Genomic DNA, 20,541 nt, shown 5'->3' with positions numbered 1-20,541 from the left:
AACTGGAATTTGTCACTTACACCTTTTTGTATGATCCTCCAACTCTGTGTCATCCTGGAGGGATCCTGAGTTTGTTTGCTGGTTTTGACTTGCACCCAAGCTCTTCTTTGCTATTGAACTTTCTGAAGCATCTCCCCCTCACTCAGGACTACTTAATTCCTGGAAGACTGATTGTAATAGCTTCCTGCCTTCAGCCCAGATACACCTTCCCAAGGGGATGCTATTCTTCCTTAATTATGCTGAAGTTGCCAATGTTAAATTAAGTACCTACAAACAACACTGGGATACTTATCACTTAAGAAAAAATAAAAAAGGGAGAGTAGGGCAGACTCAAAGGTCTCTTCCTTCATGTGTCTGAATCCAACCTCCTACTCTTCCCTAGGAATATGTTGCAAATACTAAATTCTGCCTGTGAAAAACTACTGGGAAATGGGAAGAATTGTTCTTCCCCTCCCTTGCTGTCGAATCTGAAGAGCAGAGCAAGTGAGACATCACAATTTGGGACAGAAAGGCCCGGCTGCTGAAGGGACCAGTATTTGCATGAATTTGTTTCTCATACACTAGTGAATACTTCCCTCTGCAGGAAGCTTTAAGCTGATAGCAGCCACAACCTCTGGCAGCGTAGAAAAAAATGCTCGAAGCTTGAAGTGGGATCTCTAGGAAAATATTTGTGTTCTTCTAACTCTTGAAATTTCACCCACCTTCAAGCAGTATGCAAAATTTTCTTTCCATTCCCATGAGCAGCTATTTGCATTCTAGAATTCTAAAAATTCCACCTTATTTGACAGTGGTTGCATTGTTAAATGCTTCTCCATGGTAGTTTGCAGCATCTGTATCTTTGGAAAAGGCCTGCCCTATCTGGGTCCCACATGCCTGCTGCCATTCCGGCTACCAGGCATCATCCTGGTGGAGTGAGCGCTGCTTTCATGCCAGCATGGGTTTGTTTCCTGAGGAGGTTAAAGGTGTTAGTTATTTTATTACTGATGCAGTCTGTGATGAAGTCATTTTAATCCTGTCTCTTAAAGTTTAGCCACAGACAACTTGGAACAATTTCTAGCCCGGAGGGCTCCTTGCTAGCATAGTGAACAACTGAGTGGTAGAGAAAGGAGCTCTAAATGACTGCTTTAAGCCTTCCCTTTTCCTGGCTGTTTGGGGCCTATCCAGGCTCTAATTGCAGCAAAGCTGTGTTTAAGACTGCTTGATCATTACCTGTTTTCTTTCCTCTAGCTGTCCACTAAGCTGGACACTAAATGGTGTGAAGAGATGGTAAATTGATCATTCTTTGTACACAGCAACTGCTGTCAAGAAATTTGCTGAAAGAGAGGACTTGGAACAACTGACTTCCTGGGGATTGTTTTTACCTCAAGAGTGTGCAAGGTGACTTGCTCTTTACTACTGTTTCATAGTTTAAAAAAATTTTCATTAATTTACTAACTCTTGTTCATGTTGTTCTATAGGATGCTAACTTTGGGTGACAAGTAGTCTTGGTTCCCCCATCACAATTTACTGTTGCTTTCCCACGAAAAATCATGGCAGTAATAATAATATTAGAGGGAGGAGGGGGGAAAAAAGGTAAATAGATGAAAAAAAGTAACTGTAAGAATAAGGACCTCCTTTTCTTATTTAGGGCAAGTTTTTGATGCAGTGGGTCTAGCTCAAAGTAACAAAACCAAATTACTTTTTACCTTATACAAAAGTAATGAGGAAAAAAAAAAGGCAACACCATGTTCTGTCACAACATTTTTAGTAGAAATACATGGTGGTTTGTTTTCCAAAGGTTAATAAGCTCCAGTGAGAGTTTTATAAGCATGAAAAATATGCTTGCAATTTTGCACACTGATTAGAGATTTCTAATGATGTGTTCTAAATAAACTTCAAAAAGCCTGAATTACAGCAACTGAGGGCTACTGCTGCTTCAGCTGCTTATTCCTTACAGCACTGTTCTTAGCTGCAGAACAAAGACCAATTCTGCCTGAGGGTTGTATTTGGCTGACATCAACCTAGTACTCATTACACTCAAATGCTTGACAATGGTTTAGTACTATCACACAGGTTGGGAATACTGAAAATAATTGCCAAGACACATGCTCATGTTAATAATGATTAGATTTTCTAGTTTGTAGCAAAGCTGGGGGGTGTTTTTGCCTCAAAGACAGGAGGGACAGTTGGAAATCTGAAGAAGGATGTTACAAACCTGAAAAATGCCATCCCCTGGCTTTCCAGTACCTCCTTTTGTTCACAGCTCTTCTTCTGCTATTCATTGTAATATTACGCAATCTTTGTGCACCTTAGCCCACAGCTCCCTTAAGTAGCTAACAATGCGGATTTTACCTTTGCAGAAATGCAAAAACCTGAGTCTTCATCAAGACACTTAAAAAATAAAATTAAGCTTATTTCAGCAGTCTGTAGACTGGAATTCTCAGGCTGCCAGGAAAACACTTTTAAATTACCAACCCTGTATCTTATCAGCATTATACTCTATCATTCTATCTCAAACACTAGTTTTTGTCTTGGCCTTAGGAACCACTCAGTTTAAACATGGATTAAACAAGTTCCCTGTTCCCTTTCCTCATGAGGTTTGTAGGAAATCCTAACCTTTTAACAACTTTCACATTCGACAGAAGCTATGAGCCAACCTGCTGTTTAAGAATTACTTTTCTTTTTTCAAGCGTTCACCCAGCCACTTAATCACCTTCCTTTTGTTCAGCAAAGCACTGCGGCCTCTGGCCAAAGCCTGTTACTAGAGAAAGCAAAGTGAATCCTGCAAAGTAAGTTTGTCAAGGTACCACGTCTAAAATAATGATTTATTTTCTTTTACAGACACCAAATATGAACAGCATAAATTTAATATAAATGGTAATTCACGTACAGAAGTCAAACACATTATTTCAACGTTCGAAATTGCAACGTTTAGAAGAATTATTATGTAGCTAATATCAAATGCAAAAAAAATGAAACTGCTACAACTGCACCTAAATTAACAGCAAAAAAGACAATTTAATATGGTGATGAAATACACTGAACCAAAATACATAGTGGACCAACACAGTTGATTGCTTTTAAGAAAAATTATTCAACTTGAAATCTTTCCATTGCATTGTTTTCTGTCTACATAATATTCCTTTCTGACAAACAATTTTCAGATACAACAGGTTACAAACAATACTTGCATAGGTGAGGCCCTTAGACATTTTAACCACTTGGCCCACTCCTTGTCAAAGAACTGAAACTATGTATAAAATCCAAAAATAAGAATGGTCTACTGTATTAGTTTCAGATTTTTAAAAAGGTAAAGTTGTTATCCTTTTGTCATTCAATAAATAAAGCACTTGACTGAGAAATGCCAAATAGTCACAAGAAAAATAAAGATGGCTCACTCAAAATGAATTACATATATCTGATTTTTAAAATCAAAAACTATTTTCAGTTTAATGCTAAACAATATTTTTTAAGAAGAACATGGTCTGATTATAAAGTGAGCAAGCTGCTGTTCCACACGGCTACCCAAGGCAAGCACAAGCGCTGGTTTCAAGGGAGAGCCTGGATAAAAGTGTTACCATCTCCAAGAATTAACTAAGATATTGAACCTCAATGTTATGACTACAGCAACGTAGCCTGATGGTACACTGAAATAAAGTCCTTCAAAATACAAGTTTTCCATTGATGTAATGCTGTATCATAAGTAAAGATTTTATTGGACATGTTCTTCCTACAAAATTTTGCATCAAGTTAATGGAAGCAAACTGGAGGGATGGTATTTAAGCTTCATATTATGCATGTTTATGTATGAAAAGGCAGAGTTGACAGAATAGTGTTTATTGTTTTGTTGGTGGGTTTTTTTAACATTTGTTTAAGATTTATTACATACAACAGAAGCTGTAAAAATTCTGTGCGAGAATACAAGAGTAGGAATTGTGGCAAATAGTCTATACAACAGTAATTTATATTTAGTGTTGAAACAATTACAGGTAATAAAAATCTTTTAAACAAATTATGTTTTAAAACCCAAATTTAATCAAACTAACCAAAACAATTTAACATTCAATTTCACTAATCTTTAAATTGAAATGCTTAATACACACACTTTGAAGAATTATTCATTGATAAACACGGAATGTGAATTTCCAATAATTATGTATCAGTGGGGTGTTCTTTTTCCTTTCATGACAAGATCCAAAGCAATAAATTCCAAACTTCTCTTCTTCAGGGAAATTCAAATCAAGTAGGGTGTACAGTTGGCTGCAGAAAGAGAGGGGGAGGGGGATGAAAGAGACTTTGATTTCAGCAAACATACTGAATTATCTGTTTCAACATGGACTTAACTATTAAGGAACTTAAGATAATGGTGTAACAAAAGCATTCACAGTCTTATGCCAATGCTCATTCTTCCCTTTCCTCTGCAGCACTAACTCAAAATAATTAAGAAACTGTTTAGTCAGCTGTTCAAGGAGTTTTTTTTCCTAAGACCCTTATACTTCTAAGAAACCCCATTCTTCAGTACTGAACACATTTTCTCATCCTATATATATATATATATATATACACAGACACACACTGAACTTCATCATAATAGCCCTTTGTTTCACCTTCACTGAATGCAAAATATTAATGCAGACAACTCTCAAGTGCATATTAGATCACTGTTCTGAGCCATATTAGCTACATGTATCATACACATCACAGCAGCATAATTCATATTGCATATTTAACACTTTAAATCAGAGTCTGCACTCAACTATGCACCAAGTTCTGCCTGATGTACACTGCATAAACAAAACCCAACTTCACTGTGATCATCAGTGGAGTAGAAAAAACTGTGCTGAATTATATCCTGTTGTGAAGTGACTGACTCTACTGAAGGCAGACAAGTTATTTCACAGATAAATATAGTCCAACACTGTTGTATCTCTCTTACTCTTTTCCAAGTTCACCTATACAGGCCAAGATTTACAAATTTGTGTTCCCTGTCCATAAGCAGCAGCTGAAAAATAACTGAATCTTTGGGAAATATTCTGTGTGCCTGAGATTAGAAGCTTCCAGCAGTTAACACAGAGCATGCATTTAATGCCATTTTCAAACTGCCTTGCAAGCTTTTAAAAACCATTCTCATGCCATTCAAAAAAAAAAAAAAAAGAGGGAGGCCTCAGAAGTGACAGATACACACTTAAATTCATCCACAATAGCATATTCAAAAAAAAGTCAGAGGAGACAGTAGTCTCTTTCCCATGAAACTGACTAGCCAAAAAATAGTCTAAGTGCCCAGAGGAGTAAGAGCTCCCACTTCTCAACATAAATTTAAACCCAAGCTGGAAAGGCAAATAATTAAGAAACAACTGAAAAATGACTCAGAGTCATTTTAGGAGTAAAAACTATAACCTTCCTTTGCGCTGCACAACCGACAAGAACATGAGACTGCGTGATCCATCAGCAGGTATTATAGGGCAGTAGAGGTATGGTCTCCTTTGGAGAAAAGCAACAGAGAATCTCTAGAAATCCTTCTTAGAGCTGCGTCTGTGGGTAAAGTACAACTTCTCTAACAAACAGTGCAAACATTGCAGCTAAGACAATGTCTCTGAGAGGGCAAAAAGCCACAATAAACAATCCTGAGAGGCTTACTCACCTTTACTATCCCACCATGCCGCCTTCAGGGACAGCAATGCTATATATGCTTGCTCGGGGGCTGTAAGAAAACCCATTATATGTGTAAGTCACCTGATAAATATTTCAGACTTCTAAATTCATACTGTTAAAAAACTTCTTATACTACCTCCTGAGCCTTTCTAAAAATCACTAAAACCCCCTAAACCACAAATCACCACTTATCATCTGTATTTGCTAAACAAAGCCAGCAACTTCTGTATTTTTTTTCAAAAATCTTAAAATTTGCGGCTGTTGCTTGCTCCAACAGCAACATAACTAATTTTGATAAAGCAAACCACGGCAATGTTTAAGTAAAGAAAATTCCTACAACAACATAAAAACCATCTCACTTGACCTTTAGGTTTAATGTTCAAAATCTAATACAGCAGTCTGCAGAGACGTTTGTTCTGAGACACAGATGCTAAATACAGACTCTTGAACTAGCTTATAAAAGTTTTATCCATGACTTAAAATTGCTACTGCAATTTTAAGATGTTTAAACAAGTGAATTCACAGTAGTAAGACACAATGGCTGCTCCACCTATTTCAGTATTATTTACTATAAAAGTTATATGTGAGGAACTGGAAGGAAACTGTTATTTATGTGCTATAGTTAGTTATTAAAAGACTTTTTCTTGGAGATTTATCCGTATATTTTTCTTACAAATATTTTAAAATATTCTCTTCTACCTCACAAATTAATTTCATAAATTGCATCTCAGTGAGATGTAACATGAATTAGCAAGTGTGAAAGTGCAAAGAACACCCTCTAGTGGAATACCCATTTCAAACCTGGCAGATCCCTGAAACAGGAAACTTTACTGGAACTTCTCCCATTCTTCCCCATCACCCTTAAGTCAAACTCAGCAGGGAGAGAATTTCCCAGGACTCAGCCTTTGCTATAGAGAGTGTTATCTTAAGGACTAGAAATAGGTTCGGACATGTTCTGGTATTTCCTTAAACCAGTGGAATTCCAACAGCAGCAAATGAAAGCAAACCAACCAAAATAATAGTTTCCAAAAGAAGGCTCTGTTTTTCCAGGCTTCAGATGTTTAATCTTAATAAAAAAAGGGAGGTGGGAGTTCTCCAACAATTCAGAGCGTATCTATGCAATTCCAAATTTTCTTCTGCCTCTACTTTGAAGATATGTGGATGAGCCAGTTTGATTCCATTAGCTACAAACCACTGTTACTGAAGCAAAGGACCTGAATGATAACACCACCTCCTATTTCGGTATTGACTCTACGCTAAGAGTGCTTCTGGAGCACAGGTGGAATATCAAGTGTGTGCTAATTACACAACTATACAGTCTCTGAACTGGAGCTGCCTCACATTTAGTCAACCTCCAGCACGGGCAACAGCAGGAAGTCTCACATGTTTTTCTAACTGGATGCCACATTTAACAGCCAAGCACCACTTTGCAATTGACATTTAAGGTGTTGTGTAACTTCTGAAGGCACAGACTTATTTGTGCAGAAATGCGATTCAAATTAATGGCAGAGGTATTAATTTTTCTACAGGACATTCTGGTGTTTCCTTATTCTGTTCCTCTATCCCCCCAATCCTCCCTCTGACAACATTCACCTTCTGAAATTTCAACATGTAGCTCCGCTCCCTTTCTCACAAATGGGCATCCAGACGTGATTTTCACACATTTAGCCAAGCCTGAGTGTCTTCACTCCCTTGATCTGTCAGTGATTCATTTAGTAACATTAAAATGTAGCTTATTAATCTTTCCCTGACAAAGTAGTTTTCTGTGTTTTCTAAGAACCATCGTTTACAAAATATTCAAGTGACACCAAGTGGTTAGTTGTTGTACTGCTGTCTGCTCAGGACTGCTGTGAACCAGTACTATATACACTTGTGTAAAAGCCAAGTATTCTGTAACGCGTGAAAGCAAAAACAGAAATGTGTATCCCAAAAAAAAAAAAAAAAAGCCAGAATGCTTTGAGATTATAAATCAAAGCAGTCCAGTTTTAAAATCCTATCAAAGCAGTCCTTTCTCATTTACTTACCTTAGACTAATTATATGCTTTAAAAAGAAAAAAAACCACAGCAAAACCCACCCTGTACATCATCAAAATTTAAGTGGCCAAAAAACTAGGTTCCTGTAAGAGAAGTTACTTACCAGAAAGAATTATTCCCTGTGTCATCTTTGCACATTCATGTTTATAGTAAGTTGCTTCCAAGAAACACACTCAGACTTTTTTCAAATTACTGCTAGTTATCAAAAAAACCCCTAACAGACAAAACCCCAAGCCCCAAAGAAAAACCACGACCCACACATCCATCAGCAGCATCAGCATCATTCAACATGTCAAACCATGCAACACTTCCATGAGAAGGAAGGATTCTGTCACATCTAGCAACTCTTCTTTACCTGCAGATATTTCTTTCAACATAGAATATATAATAAACTGGAACAGAAACAACTTCTGTAGATTAGATAGGGAAAATAAATTGTACTTTCAGACTCCTTAGGGCTGTGTTTCAGTATCACAACAATGCCAACATCAAAAACAGGGTTTTTAATCAATATGAAAGATGTGTATCTTTCAAAAGTCAACCTTGTATGTTTGCTTCAAATCAGGGTTCTGTATGCTCTTTGCAGGGCCAAATCCTCACAAACCAGAATGCACAGAGGCCATCAAAAGAAAAAAAAAAAAAGTTATTCAAAGATAACAAAACAGCACTACTAGCACTAGGCCACTAGCTGGACAGCTGTCAAAAAACAAACCTGGTATTTGGGAATTCTGTTAAATACCAATTCACATTAACTGTGATTGTATGGCACAATCAAGTGCTAAAAAGCTTTGGAATACTATTAATTTATATTCACTTTGAAACCTTTTCCCTATAGCACTTGTAATTATAACTGAAGAGATAAAGATCTCAACACATACCTTCTTCACTTTTTAAAAAACTTCTTTGCATTCAGGATTTGCCCACAGCTGTGAATAATCACTCTTAATCTAACTTTCTATAATTGTTCCCTTGATTCTTTCCCAGAGAAGTACAGGAGAGAAAATAACTTTAGGTAACAAAAGAAGCAAACTGGGCAGGTACAAAACTCGCAACAGTCTTTACTCTTCAGGAGAGCCTTACACCATTATTTTGAGTTTAGTACCCTTTTTATCCTTTGTGTTCAGGATTACATGGGTTATAAAGGTGTGGCCCTAATTTTCCTAGTGAGAAAAATATGGAAACAGACACTCAACTAGTCAAATGCTGCCCACCAAATGCTGCGTGTACAAAACCAGACAGATACTTAGCCATTTATCATTAAAAATCATTTTGGCCATCTGAAAGCATCACCTTCTGGAGGCGGCCCACTAATGTAAACTAATCACACCACTGGCTGAAGAAGAGACAATGCATAAGGCTTTGTGTTTTGAAGTTCTTCTTCCTCCAAGACCTTCTGGCCATGCCAAATCCAAACCCAATGAGAAGCAAGAACATAAGCAAGAAGAAAAAGCTTGTTTACATTTTAGTCATGCATTGCAAACAAAAGGCATCATAGTCAAGCCTGAAATAAGGCTGCTATGAACTCATCCAAAGGAGAAATCTCATCACAGCCTACGTACATCTCAAGAGACTTCCAGAACAAGAGCTAAGTAGCAGTACAGGGAAGAGAAGAACGGCAACACTATTTTAACAATGTACTGCAATCACTTTTCCAATTCACCAGAATTAGAACAGGCTAGGTAAAAAAACCCAACCAAATAAAAAAAATCTCAACACCTCCAATTTCTTAATATAAAAACTTCCCTTTTCTAGTAGTTGCATTCTAATTTTAAAAAATGGAACATACATAAATGAAGATGCTAGAAAGCAGACAGACTTTCAAATAAATTTTCAGCACCATATTCATCTCACAGATAAACTTAAGTCACTTACATGTCATCTAATGCTTCCTTATACATCATTGCAGTAGATGAACGTAAGCAAAAATGACCCTGGCACTGGGCCATTCAGATATTTACAGTGTTTCTTCAGTGCTCTCATCTGATGGTCCAGACTCAACTGACACAAGAACCAAGTCTTCTGTAGACTAGCTTTTACTTTATACAAAAACACATGTGCACCAAGATATGTACACCAAGAACAATTTGAAAGTAACTTTTCTAGCTTCAGTTCTTCATAAGTAAACAAAAGTGTTTATGCTTACCTAGATGTAAAAGTGTGAATTGTGCTGCCAATTCCTTTGCATCTTCTACTGTTGTACAGAGCTTTTCTGGCATGAAATAACTCTGGGAATCATCTGCAATACTAGAAATAAGCACCTTGTACACCAAGAGTATTTTCCCATCCTGACCTGTGGTTGAATACAAGCAGTATTCTGGTGGTGCCCAGCTATTTTTATGGCAAAAATAATCCAGATGCATTACTGCAGAACTGAAGTGACTCAGCTTTAAAGAATACATGCTAATTGGAGTAAGCTTTATTCCTGGAAAAATGGGGTATGTACTTCTTTCAACTTCAGGGGGGCCTGGACTGTGCTGACCATTAAGACGAACTGAAAGACTTGCTGGTTTCCCCAAGGATTTTTGAGTACCATCTTCTTTGTTAGGAAACCCTAAGAGATTTTCAGAACTGGGACTTATCTGACCATTAAAGTGTTGCTTCCAAGAACTTTCTTTGTTAACTGGCTTTGCCAGTGTTACCTCAATACTGGCTCCATCAATGCACTTTCCATTCATTACAGACATAGCAGCAACTGCATCTTCACGGTGGAAAAAATGAACAAAAGCATAGTCCCTCAACTTCTTTACACGTTCAACTACTCCTGGCTTGAACTTGTTGAATTCAGCTTTAATTTTGTCCTCTGTAGTAGATATCATTAAATTTCTCACATACAATACTTTAACTCTCTGCATAGTTTCTTCATCAACTACTTTCTCAGGATCTGCCCAGTCTACTTGAATAGTATGACCCCAGGGCTGGAACGTTCCTACAGCAAAGAAGCATAATGTAAATAAGAAACAGGCACAGTAAACGAGAATCATTCTTATCACCTTCCTCTAAAAAAAGCAAATGTGATGCATACCACAAGAAACTGGGTTTTGTTGCCTGCATCTACTTAAGTTACTTGAAATTTTTAAAGTAAATGAGACTCTGCAAAAATGACAAGTGTTCTGTTACCTTTGGGTTCATTAAGCACCATAAGCTGTCAAAACAAAGACTTTGCGACATGCATATACACACACACAAAAGGAGATCAAAAGTAATGTATTTAACTAGCTACTAAACAGAGCCTCTTCAATAATATTACCTCTTTAAAAAGTATGGGCAACACCTGGAAATAGTAATCTAAGCGTATATCTGTAACACAAACCTTACTCTATGTTGCATCAGACACCAGAACCCAAATTAAAAGAAAAAAACAAAACCAAACCTGTTTTGTTACTCATGTCAACCTATCATTCTGCATATCATACCGGTTTATTTTCCATTCAGTGATCTGGAGGTATTTCTCCCACCACTTTGCATATATACATATATATATACACCCCAATATGTTGAATGTATTACATATTATTACAAGTACTGTATTGATATTTATTATATTATTATACATTTGATAATTTGCATTTTGTATATACGTTTGCATATTATGTATTTGTGTATATATCATACACATACTACATAACCCTTAGGTAACACTCTGTCAGCTATTAACACAAGACTTGCCTACATCTTAGCCTTAACAGTTTTGGCATTCATTTCAGCAAAGCTAATGCTGTATTATCTTCTTGAATGACTTTGCTTCTTCAACTATATTGTTTCATTTCCTGTGTAGTTCATTTCCCTTCCTTTCTCTTCTAGAATTTCTCTTTTTAACTGTACCTTTACCTATTCCCTTCTTTTTCAGTCAATTTAATCCCTTCTACTTTCCCTCCTTCAGAGTGTATAAAATAAGGCGCAATGAAAAAATGATCTTCTACTTGTTAAACTCTGAAAATTATTTTCTACTAAAACATTCAAGACCTACTTTTTAGTATTTTTAAAATATGAAAAATTCACATACTTCATAGTGATGAAAATAACGTCACTCATGACACCACCAGAAAACACAGGGCACATTGAAGGCATTATCCTTTCTAAACTCACCTTCGAGAGAATTTGTGCACAGAGCCTCGTGCATGTAAATGAAAACTGAATGTGTGCCCATGCAAATACATGTTGATGTAAATCACAATAGCTAAATTACATAAAACTGATGTCTACTTTTTTAATTGTCAGAACTACTTAAATTATAGCTTCTTAAAAAAAAAGTTTAACAAAACCCTCCTCAACAACAAAACATAAAAAATCGCCCTTAGCCAAAAGGCAATACTGCAGTTTCGAAACTCTCAAAACACCTTAAAGAATGGAAAACAGGGATGATCCACCATCTCATCCCCCCACAATATGGAAATAGATACTTCCCATAAAAACTCAGTTTAATTACAAACAGTTTTACCTGGGATTAATCGTCTTCTAGCCATTGCAGCTGCTCTGTGAGATTCATATTCTACAAAGGCAAAGCCACGATTTTTAGATTTGTCAGTGGCATTTGGATAAACAATGACATCCACCACTCCTTCTGTAACTTTTTTCATTTCATTCAGTATTTCTTCTTTCTTCTTATCTTTAGGAATTGCTCCAATAAACAGTCTGCAGTTGTCCAAGCTTACACAGACACCAATAAACTTCCCTGGACGAATTTCATAATTATTAAGAATCTTGATGGCCAGCTGGGCTTCCTCTTTAGTGGTGTACATCACAAAAGCATAGCCTCGGTTCTCACCAGTGAACTCCATCATCAGTCTCAGCTCATAGATCTTCCCAGCTCTCTCGAAAACAGGAACTAGTTCATCTTCATACATATCGCGAGGAATCTTACCCACAAAAACTTCACATCCACGAGGTGGTGGAGGACCTTCCCAACCTTAAAATAAATTTTCCAACAGCAATCTTAGTACAAATGCCACATAGGCACATTTCTCCCACACCCAGTTCAAATGTGGGAGTTATTTATTTATTTTTGGTCTCAACTGAAAACTAGCACATTCTCTTCTATTATGTCTTATTTCTTTTACATTTAAATAAAAACAAAATGCCAGAAACGCACAGTTTGTATTTCTTTCAGTTCCATTTTCTGGGTTTTTTTCCAATGGAATCTGTATGACAACACACTGAACCTGTTATCAAAAACGCTAACAGGTTTACCAAGAGTCTCTATTTCGATAATTTTTTGCCCCTTACAATTTTATTTCAGTTATTAATAAAACTGATATACCTAAGAACAATACCTCAGTAAGAACTTCAGTTTTATTTTCTACTGCAACACTTTAAAGATACAAAATGTTTCTCTGCACTTCTTGCCCATATTTTTATAAATTTTGGTAAGGGTCCCCAGTGCAGCACTTTTTTTTTCTTCCTTGACATCAATCAAAAAGTCCAAACATTTTGCTTCCACCTCCACTCATCCAATAAAATAGGACTCCCTAAGGAAGGCAGGATACAGAGCCAAACTTTCTCCAATAGGCAAAAAGATTGAACACTTTTACTCTAAAAACAGACCACAGTTTTCACAGGCAGTAGTGGATGGTAGGAAAAAAAAAAGTAAATAAAAAACCACAGAACAAGTCAGTCTTTGGCTGACATCTGAAAGCTACAAGAACATCTATGCTTCTCTCCTTAAGCCAAGGACACTCAGACATTGCTTTATATCTCTGCCATATACACTGAAAGATATGTTCAACAGATAATGCAAAAATGTATTTATGCATTTAATATTATGGAGTTGTGATCTTCAAATATGGCACTCCATTTCCCCAAAATAATAAAAAAATAATTTAAAAAAAGTTCGTTTGGCTTTCAGGTAGAAGGTTCAAAGGCAGACACTCAAATCATAACTAAAAGCCTTTTCTAAAGTTTTTGAGAAGAAAGGTTTTCTCTAAGAGGAAAAGCAAGGAGTACAAAGATGGTAGAAAAAACCAACACAAAACTTAGTAAGTACTAGCATGAAATGACAAACCATAATGAGGCAAGGTGAAAAAATAATTACTCTTGACAAGTTTAGACAAAAAGATGATTAAATAATGTACTTTGATTTGAAGTTCAGAATAAATTATATTTGGATGATTTTGTAATTAACACTTTTTCCTTCATGTTTGTATTGCCAAAGAGCCTGTAATTTACATGGGAAAAAATTAACAGAATTGAGACGTTTTTGCCTTCTCACAGAGTAACTTTTCATCTGTAAGTGTACACTAACTGTACAGAAAGAACTACATGGCACACAGGGAAGCTACCAAGGCATCAGAATTGACACACATTTGGAGTCACACTGCCATGACTTACCTAGGAAAAAGCCTGGTTCTGTTCCTCACAGCATTCCACATCTTTATCATTTTCACCTTTGTAAACATTTCTGACCACTTCAGCTGAGGTCTGACTGGACATGGCAGCTAACACCATTTGCAGACCAAGCACTGCCATCACTCACATTGTGCCAGTCCCTTCCCACATAAAAACAATAAACCAACTGTACCACATTTAGGAGCTCCAAAGACAAAAGCAACTGCACACCTCAGTCAAGAAAAAATTGTGTAGGGAAGTAATGAAATTAAGTAACAATTTTTATTTATTTACTAACTAGACAAACTTTTACCACCCTCCTCAGTCTGGTAACTCATTGAACAGTGATTCTCAGTAAGTAAAAGCCATTTACCATACAAAAAGCCCCCCTTCTAACTTTGAAGCTGCATACTAACTCAGCAGTACAGCACATTACTGCCAACTGCAATTAACCTCTTGACTCCTGACCTAAAGAAAACTGCTCTGTGCCACATATGCCAATGAGGGACACGTACTTAGCAGAGCAAACACGGAAAGTTAGTCAAAAGCATTCCACAAGCAGCTGACCAGAGAGTTTCCTTGACTGGGTACTTGATTCATCTCCGGACGACAGAAAACGGGACTCCTATTTTTGGAGCAGTTCAATCAACATTAGTCATAATCCTCCACTGTCAGTATCCATGCCATCTTAAACTTCACATGCCTAGTGACATCACTGGGCCTACTGCTTAGATGGCAGCAGATACAAAACTATGAAAACTCACTTCTGTCTTTCTATATTAAACACTCTACAGATACATTTTTCACAAGTGGCATAAACTGAATAAGAACTGCACTGATGTCAGGTAAAAACCTGTAATTTTTTAGGGCAATTTTCAGCCACATCTGCTGAGAATAGAGCTGACAGTGAGACTATCCTTTGACAGCAACACAAGCTTATAGAAATCACATCCTAAATCAGCAAAATTCACAGTGAAACCCTTCATTTATGAAGATATTGTAATTTCTTACAAGCCATCTCAAACATTAAAGTCTCATCTAGCCTAGAGCCATTTATAGCAACTTAGGGTAATTTGGTAATTTCTAACCAAAAAAACCTATGAAAATACACGAAGATTTGAAGGAAAAATATGTAACTAATGTCAATGAATGGACTGATGGAAGAGATACTTTTTCAAACACATCTAGTTTCAGAAAATATTAATAAAACTAGCTTTGCCAAACAAACAATACTGTCTAATGTTCTAATTAAAAGACATCATTATTATGTAAAAGTTATATAATAATTTAAGAACTGACTGAAGTCAGCAATGCCCTGCAGTTCTTTTTCCAGTGCCATTTTCAAAATAGTTTCACAGGGCTTCCTTTTGCTATTTTATATAGGCTTAGTAAAAGTATAGACAAAATTTTAAACAGAAAAACTTCCAGAGAAATAATTTTGATGCAGCTCTAACTTAAACTACATATAGCAATGAGCAAATAGAGTTCATGCTTCTGAGCATAACTTACAAAGACATGGGATCACAGGCCACATGTGAGAATGAACTGAAAGAGCAGCACAAAGAATTCTCCTCTTTTCTGCTTGTCTAAGTGCATGATCTGATTCAGAAGCAAGAGTTACTGTACTCCATGTCATACAACCAGGCCTAGTAGAAAAATTCTTGTACACTGCTGATGCCAACATCACTGGAAAAATTATTCAAAATAAAATAAATGTTTTATCCTCAACTCTGAAAACAAAATGAGTTAATCTTCACTGGTGCTCCCTCAGAGAACAAATGTTCATTAAAAAAAAAAATGCTTTGGCCAACGCAAGTGGTAAGCAGTCAGAGAAGACATTAACTAGGTTATGCCTCTATCACCAACTTTTTTTTCCCTTCTGTGCCACTAAATGTTTTGAAGCGTGTTCTCAGTCATATGGAACACACTCGGCATTTTGAGCTCCACATTTGTTCTGCTACCTGTCAATTTTAGCTGGTTTTAAAGCTGTGACTTTTGAAATCCACCAAAAGCAAATGTTCAACATAGTCTAGCTCAAAAGATCTTAAATTGCTGGAAACTGTAAAACACACCAGGGCTCTCCCCATACATGTTGTGCTTCTTACACTGTTTCCTTAACCTTTTACTACTGTCACTGTCAAGATACACAACATGAGGCTACACCAATTTTCAGTGTCAAAAGAAATCTCAAAAGAAATGCTTACCTGGTGGAGGACCACCAAATTTTCTTTGCCCGTTTTGCTGCACCATGCTGTATCCAGTCTTCTCCATTAGGGCAAGTAAAGCAGCCCCATTTTGAGCACCACTTCGGATTTTGCCGCATCCATTTGCTGCCTCTTTATTCTCCTCACGCACATCTGCAACAGCTTCAACAGAATATGGCAAATATTCCAATTCAGCAAATTCTAAGTTGTTATGTGCATGCAGAAGCTACCAAAATACAGAAAAACCATTTAGGCTATATTTGCCTATTTACTGCAACTTTATTTAGCGTAAGGCTTCAGTCCTACATCCAACCATTATCACCTCTGTACTCGCTTTCACAACATTTGTTCCGTAGCTGGGATAATCTTGAACTTTACCAGCAGCTACATAATCTATATACAAACTCTCCTAAGTGCTATCACAGCTATCACAACATAAACAGCACAACTATTTTTAAGAATGCTGTCCTTCAAGTAGAAGAATGAATTCTTTCATAAACCATGTGATCACAGCTGTGTAAGGGATCAATAAGCTACCTGAGGTGACAAGTTCCATTTTCTCATTACTACATTTTATAAAAATACCAATTATTTCAAAACTGTATTTTAGAACGAAAATACTTGAGGAACACCTTAAGTCCATGCCCGGTTAGTAGAAAGAATTCAAAGAACTCATGAACATAAATAACTTAATTAATACCAATACATAATAAAATTGGGCAGAACTGTCCGGCAAAACTAAGGGTGTGAAATAATCCCACCTCTAGGATTCCTATTTTCATGGCTTTATCTATTTTCACAGTTTCAAAAACTAAGCAGGTTTATCAGTATGGTTGTTGCTACCCTACCTCCTATTTCTCTGGCATGCCAAGATCTCACCCAACAGCTTCAAGTTTCTGTCACCCACGTGATGGAAAACAACCACACCACTTAGCAATTACCAACTTTATTAGCAAGCCCCTAAAAAAATCTCAAGTCAGATGTTTCTTTCATTGCCTCCCATTTATTTATTCCTTTCCCAACATTTTCTGCCTACTGTTTGTGATACTTAGACAAGCAATCTTTTTCATCACTCCAATCCTTTGTCCAAATGTCATTTCCAGGTGCTACGTCACTTCTTCAAAAGAAATGCTGCCCAAAAAATCACCGCCAGAAAAATAAGGTACCACTGTTTGTTTATCAGTTCCCCTTTTACTTTCAGCTTTCTTCGTCTTCAGGCTCACACTCCAAAAGACAATGTCCTGAGCCATCAGCAGTTTACTTTTTACAAGAAAAACACTTAAAAACAGCTTAAAGTTTACACAAATGTTTCTTGACAACCCACTATTATTTGCTGAACAAAACTGAAGTTCTTAAAAATATTACAGACTTAATTTATGGAGTGATGAAGTGCCTGTTCCCCTACTACACTTATGGATGTTATGCAATGATACTACTATCCAGAGGTGGGGCTGCAGCTTCCGCCACTCCTGCCCCAGCTTTGTCATTTCTAATGTGCTTTGCATCACTGTAATCACTATTTCTAAGCGCATTTTTTTCACAACAGCCTTCACATGACATTCTAACAGACTCCAAAAATCCTTTCATTAGAATAGTGTCACCAGTGATTTTTTCCCAACCCTAGGAAAAAAAGAAGATTTTTGGTGGGGAGGTATCTTTTCTGTCTTTTCACCAAGTAGGTATTCATTTTAGGGCAGGAATCCATGCAAGCAACCACTCTCAAGAAGCTTAAATTAAATCTGTCACTGGACACTAAAAAACCAAACAGTGAAAAAAACTCCTGGCTTCATCAAAATGAGATTCCGGAAAAGCAGCAGGGTAGAGCACAAAAAAAATTCCCCGACAGGCATCAGCAGGAACAGCATGGCTCCTCTCTGCTACAAACGGTGTCCCATCTCCTTTCAGCAAGGGAATTACTGGGTTTCCCAGCCTACAAGCTGCACAGAGATTCCGTAATTAGGAAATCTTTTGGCAGCTTCAGGCCTAACAAGTGATGAAGAAAACAACGAAGCTGGAGCAAGGAAGAGGCAAATTTATTTTCCCTTTGTCTCGGTGAGTTCTAACACCAGGGCGGGAACGTCGTTATCTGCAAGTGCAGCAAGCGGGCACCGGACTGGGACCGCGGGAGCTCGAAGGGGCGAAGCGGCCCTGAGGAGCTACAAACACCCATGCAGGAAGCAAGCCAAACTCGGGCACACCCCAGGGCACAAACGCCACGCACGGGAGGAGGCGCGACTGCGTGTGGGGCGGTGAGGGAAGAGAAAAAACCCAACACCCCCGGCATCTCCCTCCACTACTCCCGCCGACTCGCACGTCAAGGCCCCTTCTCCACACCACTCCGTCCCCTCATCAAGCTGCCTCCGCGTTCCCCCCACGGCACGGCAAAGACCCGAACCCACCGCTATCCCCAGGCAGACGAGGCCACGGCATGACTCCCCGCTGTCCCGTCGGGAGCCGAACGCCACAGAGCGCAGCCCGGCCGCCGGCAGTCTCAGCGCCTCATGCGCCCGGCCCCGCGGCCACAGCTTTCCCTCGCTCTTGCCCCGCCCGGCCAATCAGCGGGCGCGGAGGGCGGGCACGGATACAACTGACAGGCCGTGCCAGCCAATCGCGGCGAGGCAAACGTGCCCGGCACGCGAGCGCTCTTTAAAGCCGGTGACGGTTGGGCGAAGGGCCGTGTCTGGCGCGCGCGCCGCAGCCGCAGCTGGAGCCGTTGGGACGGCGCGTGCTGCTCCCGCCCTTCGGGCGGGCACGCGGCGCCGCCTCAGCGCCCCTGCGTTCCAATCCCCCTCCGTTCCTGAGGGGTGCCAGCTCTTCACCTCAGCGTTACCGTTTTCACAATCTGGCTGGTATATTTTTTTGTGTCCTCGGCTTTTCTCTTCCCCGAAATGGCGTATTTGGGCCTTTAGGATGTGCTCTGGTATGCACTTGTGCTTTAGGTAATTTTTAGTGTTGTGCAGGTCCATGTTGACCAGTAATAGCAAAGTGAAATATCACTGAATCAATTAGGTTGGAAAAGACCTCTGAAAAAGTCGAATCCAACCTACAACCCAACGCCATCATGTCAACTCGACTGGGGCACTAAGTGCCACATCCCATCTTACACAGGGATGGTGACTTGATCATCTCCCTGGGTAGTCCATTCCAATATTTAATCACCCCTTCTGTGAAGAAATCCTGCCGTCCAACCTAAACCTCCCCTGGGTGCAGCTCAAGGCTGTGTCCTCTTGTCCTGTTGCTGGTTGCTTGGGGGAAGATCTGTCTGGTTTCAGTCCCTGACAGCTCAGTTAATATTTCCTTCGCAGACACTTGCCAAGCCAGTTGGGTTGTAGGCCCTGCAGTTCTGTCACTGTTCCTGAACTCCCATCACAACTCCTTAGGGCTCATGCAGTCAGGCATGCATCCAATGTACCAGGGTTAATACGGGGTGTGAGACTAGCTTGCAAGTTCCTCAAGTAGTTACCAAAATGTTGTGGCCCATTTTCCCCATCTAGTAAATTAAAGTCTTTCAAAACCAATATACTTTCACCAAAAATATCTCCCCTTCCCTTTGCCTAAGGTTTACATCCTTAACACCACTTACTAATAAGGCAGAGAATCCCTGAAATTTTAACTTCAGGACATGCAAATTCATCTTTATTATGAATATGTTCCAGAGCTGTTAGCAATCTCATTTTAAATCTGTACTGCCACAGAATTGCTACATCATTATATTTGACATTTGGCCATTTGAGTTTGCTTATTTTTCAAAGAGAATGCATGTTGTGCTTTTGTTAATAATGGCATGTTACACTCATCATGTTATTTACAGATGGTATGTCTCCATGTAAAACTTCTGAATTGCCAACATACCAAAGCTATTGCCTTCAAGATTAAATTTCACCACCATTTCAGGTACCTGTTTGGTTTTTGTTTGGTTATTTCCTCCCCCCCCTCCCCCCCATCTAAATCAGCCACAAAGGTCTCATAGGAATCAGTTTGGGGTGTATTAAGTCAAAGTTTGTGACATTTTGACGGCAGCTGTGCGTCCCTGTTACCTTACAGACTGCTCACTCCCTGGCCAAAAACTCCCTGTATCTCAGTTGTTATTGCTGGTGGGAAATACTGGAGGAATGCAGGCAATCTTTTAGATAAAAAAAAAAAAACCCACCCAAACCCAAACCCACAATTCCTCAGCATTTTCTTTGTATTTCGTGTAAGTGACACTGGATAGGTTGCCATGTACAGCCATTTCCGGAGTAAAAATGACTGTGCTGCTCCAGCAGAAGGCCCCGAGGAAAACATACAAATTTGCAATCAGGTTTTTCACTTAATGGCAGGAATAAAAGAGAATATAAAAATAAAAGTATTC

General features: G+C 38.5%; 1 protein-coding gene and 1 long non-coding RNA gene across 5 annotated transcripts in view; one reads left to right on the top strand and one right to left on the bottom strand.

The window, feature by feature from the left end:
- LOC125326538 overlaps positions 1 to 1,369 on the top strand; it is a 109,434-nt gene extending 108,065 nt beyond the window's left edge. For all 3 annotated transcript variants that reach the window (XR_007203881.1, XR_007203880.1, XR_007203879.1), the window contains one exon: positions 1,228 to 1,369. This is a non-coding gene — a long non-coding RNA (uncharacterized LOC125326538). The remainder of the gene's footprint in view (positions 1 to 1,227) is intronic.
- A 1,086-nt stretch (positions 1,370 to 2,455) lies between these two features.
- RBM46 (RNA binding motif protein 46) lies at positions 2,456 to 18,859 on the bottom strand. 2 transcript variants are annotated; one of them, XM_048304894.1, is made up of 6 exons: positions 18,590 to 18,858; positions 16,191 to 16,352; positions 12,104 to 12,571; positions 9,809 to 10,591; positions 5,621 to 5,680; positions 2,456 to 4,239 (listed from the first exon to the last, which is right to left on the bottom strand). In XM_048304894.1, the coding sequence occupies exons 1-6, from the start codon at positions 18,618 to 18,620 to the stop codon at positions 4,214 to 4,216; spliced, it is 1,530 nt and encodes a 509-aa protein (XP_048160851.1). In that variant the 5' UTR covers positions 18,621 to 18,858; the 3' UTR covers positions 2,456 to 4,213. The 2 variants fall into 2 exon arrangements, with proteins under 2 accessions (XP_048160851.1, XP_048160852.1); XM_048304895.1 differs by lacking the exon at positions 5,621 to 5,680 and having other exon boundaries at positions 18,590 to 18,859.
- Positions 18,860 to 20,541: the final 1,682 nt, after the last annotated feature.

Source organism: Corvus hawaiiensis, chromosome 5 (genome assembly GCF_020740725.1).
Source record: "Corvus hawaiiensis isolate bCorHaw1 chromosome 5, bCorHaw1.pri.cur, whole genome shotgun sequence".
Taxonomy (NCBI): Eukaryota; Metazoa; Chordata; class Aves; order Passeriformes; family Corvidae; genus Corvus; species Corvus hawaiiensis.
Note: the sequence above shows the minus strand (reverse complement) of the source record. Positions and strands in the feature narration are given on the sequence as shown.

Coding starts and splice junctions, on each gene's coding strand:
- RBM46 (XM_048304894.1), bottom strand. CDS start 18,620: ATGCCGTGGCCTCGTCTGCCTGGGGATAGCG. Junction 12,572..16,190: donor ATTTGGTGGTCCTCCACCAG/GTAAGCATTTCT, acceptor ATTTATTTTAAG/GTTGGGAAGGTCCTCCACCA. Junction 5,681..9,808: donor ATTCACACTTTTACATCTAG/GTAAGCATAAAC, acceptor GTTTTCTTACAG/CCCCCGAGCAAGCATATATA.